We start from the raw sequence: 8463 nt of genomic DNA, 5'->3' as shown, positions 1-8463 counted from the left end.
CTAGACTACAGCAAGTAGCTTCCAACTTTGGGCCAATCGTGCCGCCGTTAGGAGAAGAGCCCCAACTAGTAAACTGATCCCAGAGTAAATGGACAGTGGAAGATAACCATATTTGCCAGCAAGTTCACCACTAATAGGGACTCCTGCCATAGCACTGCTCACGGTTATTAGCTCAAAATATAAATGAGACTCATAGACCAACATACGATAGAGACGTTGAGGCCATGACAATGCCAATTGTCAGCCCAATTGTGCGTGGGGTCGAGATTTGTACCGCGCATGCTTGCTGCAGAGATAAAATGGCCTATTTATATTAGCTTCAGTCCATTGTACTCACAATACTAGAAATATACACCGCACTTACTCCAGACGCAAATCCATATGCAGCAGAGAATATCACCAAACCAGCCACAGACGTAGCCTTTGTCCAGCACAAAGCGATGATCCCAGACAAGAATGTAGCCATGATGCAGCAGTTATATCTGCCGTATTTGTCGGCAATGATTCCAGGGAGAATGCGACCAAAGAACGAAGCGCCATTAATGATAGAGGTTGTGTAAAAGGCAAGGCTACTGTTGAACCCCATATCAATTGCATACGAAGTTGTAAAGAAGAAAGGCGAAAACATCCCAAAGTAGATGATGAAGAAGGCGAGACAAGACAGCTGCAGAGACGGCTTTTTGAGAATAGAGTAATCTGTTTTGGAAGTATCCTGTTCTTTTTGGCCTGCAGCCTCGCCATCGTCAGATTTGGACTGCAGTGCTGGAGCAACGGACGAGGGTGCCGGGGGGCGGCAGCATAGACAGGAGATTATAAGAAGAGGAATCATGATAAACGCAACAATTCGCATAGTCCACCCAAAGCCGACATTAGGTTTTTTGAGGAGCTCATTGATAGCTATAGGCCAAATCACACCTCCGATAGAAGAGCCTGATATAACAATGCCCATTGCAAGGCCCCGCTTCACCTTGATATATTGACCTACAAGGGCGAGCATCGGACACACTAATAATGCCATGGATATTCCAAGAAGTATACCTTGTGCAAGTATGAATTGATAGAACTCCTTGCACAGGGAGGTCATCATGACGGCGAAGACTGTTCCCACAGAGCCAATAAAGAGGATCAACTAGATGAGCTGTTAGCTGATGGGACGCATAGATGTAAACTCACAGAACTGACTCTAGGGCCAAATGTATCCAGTAGTGGACCAGAAATAACTGACACGGAGAAAATGAAGAAAATACTGATTGCACCGAGCCATGCAATGGTTGATTTGGATTTGTCGGCGAGTTGGTTCTTTGCATAGTGTTCTTCAAACACTGCGAATGAGTTCACAAACCCCACCGAGCAGAATACACCTGTGCAAGATCCTAGAATAGCAAGGCATGCTCGAGGCCTGTGAAATGAATATTAGTTATTTTCGTCTTCTTCATTGGAACTGGGGAAATAAATATTCAACGGACGTATATTCGCTACTTGGCTTCGAAGACGTTATCGTTCGATTATCTGACATTTTGATTCGCAACCAGGTGCTTTAAATCGCAGAGTTAGAATTTTTAAAACTTTTTTTTTTTTAAGGTTCTTGGAGACACTTTAGATGTTCTATTTCGGTGCTGAGCATTTTCTTTGGGAGGAGGAACGAGTGGCTAAATAGGCCACAAATTTAAGAATTTCGGCTAGAATTGTAAATATTGTTTCGGAAAGTCCGGTGCAATAAAAAATCCAAAATCCTAGGAGAATGCGCAAAGATACAGAATTCTCTATATGTGTGTATGTGGTGCAAGTAGACCGGAGTGTCCGCGGATACTCCGAAACGCTCAGAGGGCCTTAAATGACGTTCTCTAACCTGCGGAAAACAATAAGCGCAAATTTCTGATTCTACATGTCCACTTCTTCTTTTCTGAATGAAACATTGTCCTCTCCTACTTTATTTATTTTTTTTTTTTATTTTTTTTTTTTTTTTTGGAAATAGACCGACATGCAACCATATCGCGGAGCGTCATTCAAAACCTTCACGTGACCGGCTCCGATATACGGGAACATTGACGAAGATTCCGCTCTGGTCGCAACAACTCCCATCATGAAACGCAAGGCCGCAACGCTCCTCGGTGATCCGACAGCAAAACGTCCCCCAAGACAGGACCCGGTGTCCTGCGAGTCATGTAGACGCAAGAAGCTTAAATGTAATCGTCAACAGCCATGCAGTAGCTGTGCGACTCGCAGGCTAAGATGCAACTACGGCCTTGGCTCTCCTGCCTCCCATGTCCGCAAGCCCGGGGGCGAAGATGAGAATAGAACAGAATTTGGTTCAATTCAAAGGAATGATACAAGCAAAGACCACGCTCCGCATGTCGCTACTGTGCAGCCAGTTGCTAGTCTACAGCCCCGCCGCTACAGCAGGGAATCTTTGATCACGGCGGATCTGCTGGAGAATATACACATGGGTTCCCGAGTACCCACTGCAGCCCCAAGATGGTTAAGGAATGACTTTTACGAAACTCGGAAAAGGGCAAGCTTACCAGTTGAAAGCTATAAGTCTCCAAGTGCTCTTCTTTCACTCTCAAGTCGGAATTGGACAGCCTCGCACGAAAACCCAGCAACAATTAACCTCATCCAATTTCTCCCTACCCGGGACGAAGCAGTTGCCCTTTTCGCATACTATTCTAGCTATATTGACTACCTATATCACATATTAATCCTGCAACGGACCGAGACTCAGATCAATGACATCTACGAATGCTTAGAGAAAGGCTTGCCAGTCATCCTAGGCCACGTGGCCCTCTTATTCAGTATCGCTGCCAGTTCACTATATCTACAACTATCAGCTGAATCCTCCTCATATGCCGAAACCTGTAGCGAAGAATTCACATTCTTGGCTGGCGCTTCATTAATACAGAATAACCATGCCGCATCTCCCACTGTTGAGGGTCTTCAAGCAACGATGATCATAGCACATAATGTGTGCAATATGGGTTCTCATCCATCAGTCAGCGCGCTTTTCGTACATGGCGCCGTCGTTTCCCAAGCAAAAAGCCTTATGTTGCATTGCATTGACTCTCCTCGAAGTCGTGAGGAAAGGGAGGTGAATGGCTATGACCTAGCTGAAGTAGAATTGAAAAGGAGACTTTGGTGGGACATTGCTACTTATGACTGGTGAGACTAGATTCTCCAATCTCTTTGTTTATATGCTTATTATAGATGGTACAGGTACTTGGGGTTTCTTAGCGGTCCGCAGGAGTGGACCTACCAGATTAGCCCTAAGCAAATGAATGTGCAACAGCCTTTGAATATCGACGATAGCGTCATTCAAGAAGGTCATAATGTATCATCATTACCGAGCTCTGTACCTACAGATATGTCTTTCTTTCTTCAGCGCCTCAAACTGTCTATTGGGTGCCGCGATATTGTGGACGACATCGCCTATGAACAGCTAAATGGCCTAGAAATCAGTTACCCAAAGATTCTCGAGCTGGATCGAAAGATGCACCAGGCTCATTCAGAACTTCCCGAATTCTTTCGGCTTGACCCAGCCTCCAGGCGTCGGTTCGCTGCGCTTTATCGAGAACGACCAGCACTTGCGTGGCAGAGATGTATTCTCCAACAGGGATACTTTTCACGCATATGTCGCCTACACCGTCATTTCTTTATTCGCGGTGCTCGGGATCCGACATATTCCTACTCTCATGTGGTTTGTCTACAGTCGGCTCGCAAAGTACTTGAAATAAAAAGAATCATGGATGAGGAGGAGCCGAAATTCATTCCAAATAGCGCGGTTGTCTGGTCTGTGATGCACCATATGTTTATAGCTGCTGTTATTCTTTTGCTCGACGTTTGCTATAATTGGGATGATGTCCTGGCTGAGAAACGGAAAGAGGAGGTCTTGGATGCTTGCCGTATTTTGAGTAAAGCGCAACAGTCGTCATGTTTAGTGAAAGAGGGGATCCGCGCCATGATGAATGTGCTACAGAAGCACTGGAAGAACGGCAAATTATTGGTGCCGGGCGGATCGCAGTCGAACACTTCCTCATCGCCAGTGCTAGGCCCTACAATTGATAGCGAAACACAGCCAACTTTCTTTTCTTCAGATCCGAAATACTTATCAACGGCTGCTGCTCAAACCGGGGAACAGGTACTCAATTTACCCTACGCCGATCCTGTGAGCGAGGGTGATGGGCGGCAACTGGAAGACATATGGTCGGAGATACTCGAGACCGGTTGTAACTATACATTTGAGGATACCGACTGGAATGAGTTGTTTACTGAATTGACTAATTCTACTTTTCCTTGTGGATAACTTTACATCAACCAATAGTTAGTACATGCATGGTATACTTCATTTCATAGTGAACTGAACGACTTAAGTGACTTGATCAACGTTCAACTGAAAGGTGCAGTCAAGGGAACACACAACCACCCGGCATACTGCGTCGATAGCCTATAATTATACGGAATATTTAACTAGTCATATTTCAATTACGATCTAATAGGGGAGGAGAGGCTATCTCTGCTTAGGCTCAGAATCGCATGACTTTTCGCAAGGCGTTTAATCACGATCCTAGGAAACAAGGTGAGATATTGTGCAGTCATAAGATTGGTCAAAAACTTAATAACACGAGATGAAAAGCGGCAATTTGCGCTCAATATTTTAATGCTACTTGTTTTAGATAGACCTAAATAATCCATCTATTAAATGGCAAGCAATATGTGCCCCAGTCCTATTGAAAACAATTTGATAATCCTTAAAGTGTCGTCCTTTCACGAAGAAAACCCCTCAATAATATTCCCCAATACCTTCATTCTACTGTAACATTCACTTTGCTTGTATCTTTGACTACCCGGTCAGCTAAGATATATCCTGTTATCCACGAAATATGAAAGAAACCCACAAAAGGCAACATGATCCTTGATATTCGTAGCAGAGTCAAGTGGCTTTGGATAATACCATGCCGCGTCCGTAACTGTTTGATCTAGGTAGTTGAAACATAAATTTAGTATATTCCACTCATTTCCTACTTAATTTCTCCAACCGACTGGGTCTCAAAATATACATACCTCCAAGAACAATTGAGTAATACGAAGCAGCTCCCTTCCACCCACAATATGTCGTCGTATTTGATTCCACGAAGTAGGACATATTCTTCAACGCTAAGGCGGGGAACTGTCTCACATTGTGTCAGAAATGCCATGTTGTTTGAGCATGATAATCGGTGCGGATATTTGTACATAGATATTTCCTTCCACTGTTTCCCAGGTGGACGATTCAGCGAGAAGGGTTCCGTTCAAAGTGGCTCTGGCGGTAGGCATTTTTAGAAGAGTTTGATTGTTCGTAATCAACCTCCGAGTACGAGAGCAAGACGATAACTCATGAGAGGGGAAGAGGTCAGGTGCACGCGGGAAGGTTAACCTCAAACGGTTGCCCCTAGTATCGTGACGGTGTATACATCACTCTCAGGACATATTATATTGGCATAGAAATTTAAAAATTGCACTCTTGTATTATAATTCATCCTAAAAAATGGAAAAGATCCATGGATGTGGTGGTTCTGTCGTGTCACAAATCAAGATTAGTCCATACATAGCTGCCAAGAGGGGTGATAAAATACTATTTATAAAAATATATATACCGCGTGGATTCATCCACAACCCCAACCTGCGCCAATCCCAGTTGCTTAAATAGAAGCTTTGGGGGAGCTTGCTGGCTTCCAAGGGATTTTTACAATTATAAAAAAATTGGGTTAATAGCAATGCGTTCAGTTCGTCTGAAAGTATAAAGAACTTTTGTTTTGGCTACCTATACTGTTTAAGGGCGAAATATTCTCATATCTGTGTATTCGGAGATCAATACTAGACCATGTCAAATCGAGCTAGTCAAAGAGAGTTCTATATACGATGGTGTAGAGTGAAATAATCTAAAACTTAACATCTAGTACTCTATCAAATCCAATCCATATTTCAATTCGTATTCGGAATAATTTCCAATTCGAGGCGTTAATAATTTTCAGTGGAAACAGTGGAGCAATACAACGGTACAGCTCAATTCCAGGAATGCGGAAATCACGGAATCTCGGAATTAACACGCCTTTCGCATGACAACTTCGGGTGCTTTATCGATAAAACCCAACTCTTCCCCACCATCATCCCTGCTCTCTTCTCTCATTATTCCCAGCTACCACTCTATAACACGCTTCCTGGCATCCGTTCCTTCTCTTATCATTATTAATTGGGCTTTCGTCAAAATTTCAGTCACTTGCTACCTCGAGCCAACACTGCTCCGCCAATTTATTATTACCAGCGGGTCCTCGGAACCTTCCCGCGTAGTTCGGAATAGACACCCCAGATGGACCGCGAACAGTTCAGAAAGGCTGCCTATGCTGCGGTAGATGACAGTCAGTCAATCAGAACTTATCGGAGTTATTAACTGATGATGTTAACTGTGCGACAGTTATAAATCACTTCGACAGTCAGCCAACTCAACGCGTCGTCCCGACAATTGAACCCGGCTACCTGCGCCCGCAAATCCCCGCACAGCCACCAGATGAGCCGGAAGAATGGTCGAAAATTCAAGCAGACATCGATTCTAAAATTAAGCCCGGGTTGACTCATTGGCAGTCGCCTAATTTCATGGCTTTCTTCCCTGCCATTGTCACTTATCCCAGCATTCTGGGAGAGATGTACTCCGCTGCCTTCAATGCTCCCGCATTCAATTGGCTTTGCTCACCAGCTTGTACCGAACTAGAGACAATTGTAATGGACTGGATGGCGCAGGCATTGGGACTTCCAGGCTGTTTCCTGAGTACGTCAGAGAACCGTGGAGGAGGTGTTATTCAGGTTTCCGCCAGTGATGTTATCGCGACAGTTATGGTTGCAGCCCGCGAGCGACGTGTGTTTGAACAGGCACGGGCAGAAGGACTGAAGGAGGGCACGATAGAGTTTGAGGACCGATTGATGGAACTGAGACCACGATTGGTTGCGCTCGGAAGCAATCAGGCGCATAGCAGCACTGCCAAAGGCGCCCTTATTGCCGGCACACGCTATCGTAGCGTCACCGCAAAGCTGGAGGACAATATGGAGATGACCGGGGATGGTTTGCGGTCAGTGTTGGAACAGTGTGACAATGACGGGTTAACACCGTACTACATCACTCTCGGAATGGGCACGACCAACTCCTGCGCTCTTGATAGATTTGCCGAGATCAAGGCTGTCCTTCGCGAAAAGCCCTCATGGCAGCGGATCTGGGTCCACATTGATGCTGCCTACGCTGGCGCAGCTCTGGTGGCTGACGAATGGCAGTTCATTGCCAAAGAGTTTGCCGAAGGGGTGGACAGTTTCAACATGAACATGCATAAATGGCTTCTGGTCAATTTTGATGCGAGGTAGGCAACTATTCTCCAAGATAGCTGAATTTTTCTTACATCATATCTAGTCTTCTGTTTGTTCGGAATCGGAATGACCTTACCGATGCCCTTGACATCACCCCAGCCTACCTACGTAACCCTTATTCCGACGCTGGAACAGTTATTGACTACCGGAACTGGTCGATTTCGCTAGGTCGCCGATTCCGCGCCTTGAAAATCTGGTTTGTTGTGCGCAGTTATGGTGTTAATGGAATGAAAGCATTCATTCGAAGAACCATTGGGCTTGGTGAAATATTCGCAGATTTGGTGCGCAGTCGACCCGATCTGTTTGAAATAGTCACGAAGCCTGCGTTTTGTTTGACTGTCCTGCGAGTGAAGACCCCGAATGCTGCAGTAATGAATGGTACAATAGTTCAACCAGATGAGAAATCCAATGCACTTACAAAGGAAGTGTATGAACTCATCAACTCCCGTGGTGAAATATTCATCACTTCAACAGTGATTGCGGGTATTTACTCCATCCGCGTGGTGAGTTCGAATGAAGCAGCCGACGAAAAGCATATCCGTCGAGCGTTCGATATTCTCGTCGAGACAACGGAGGAAGTCCGACAACGACAGAATTAGACCACGTTCCGTTTATAAATTATGTATATCCGATGTTATTAAAGGGTGAAAATTATATATAGATATAGATATTGCTGATGGTTCTCAGCCTTGAGAAAAGGCGACCTTGTCTATCCTATCGTTAGCATGAAATTTGAATTTTGAACACGATGCTTGGAATTTTGCCTCACACTCTCTGAACCAAAATACCGAATAACCTAATATTTCAACACCCTACTTTGGTGTTTTTTTGAGATGGAATGACCGCATCCTACTCAGACCGACCAACCAACTGCCTCACAAGGCATACAGCTGCAGACGATATCAGGATCAGTAGCCACTAGAATGGCCGGCTTTGCGCCATTGGGGGCTGGCGTGGACTAGTGCGGGGCACCTAGCACTGCCGCTTTTCAACGCAACATCGTCTCAATATAACATCGACCAGGCGCATTCTACACTGGTATTTGTTGCTCAGCAGTGAAATTATCCTTCACTAGAAGGA

General features: G+C 45.0%; 3 protein-coding genes across 3 annotated transcripts; 2 read left to right on the top strand and 1 right to left on the bottom strand.

Annotated features, from left to right (window-relative positions):
* Positions 1 to 1516, bottom strand: ATNIH1004_003012 (uncharacterized protein; the record flags this gene model as incomplete). The annotated part of the gene is made up of 6 exons (XM_033567694.1): positions 1 to 154; positions 207 to 304; positions 365 to 981; positions 1039 to 1129; positions 1174 to 1399; positions 1467 to 1516. The coding sequence occupies 6 exons, from the start codon at positions 1514 to 1516 to the stop codon at positions 1 to 3; spliced, it is 1236 nt and encodes a 411-aa protein (XP_033429689.1).
* A 567-nt stretch (positions 1517 to 2083) lies between these two features.
* Positions 2084 to 4297, top strand: ATNIH1004_003011 (uncharacterized protein; the record flags this gene model as incomplete). The annotated part of the gene is made up of 2 exons (XM_033567693.1): positions 2084 to 3156; positions 3211 to 4297. 2 exons carry the CDS (start codon positions 2084 to 2086, stop codon positions 4295 to 4297), a joined length of 2160 nt encoding a protein of 719 aa, XP_033429688.1.
* Positions 4298 to 6340: 2043 nt separating this feature from the next.
* ATNIH1004_003010 (putative aromatic-L-amino-acid decarboxylase) lies at positions 6341 to 7982 on the top strand (the record flags this gene model as incomplete). The annotated part of the gene is made up of 3 exons (XM_033567692.1): positions 6341 to 6389; positions 6446 to 7376; positions 7427 to 7982. 3 exons carry the CDS (start codon positions 6341 to 6343, stop codon positions 7980 to 7982), a joined length of 1536 nt encoding a protein of 511 aa, XP_033429687.1.
* Positions 7983 to 8463: the final 481 nt, after the last annotated feature.

The sequence above is a fragment of the Aspergillus tanneri genome (assembly GCF_003426965.1).
Source record: "Aspergillus tanneri strain NIH1004 chromosome Unknown AapTan_1_pilon_pilon_pilon, whole genome shotgun sequence".
Taxonomy (NCBI): domain Eukaryota; kingdom Fungi; phylum Ascomycota; class Eurotiomycetes; order Eurotiales; family Aspergillaceae; genus Aspergillus; species Aspergillus tanneri.
This window is presented reverse-complemented; position numbering and strand designations above follow the sequence as displayed.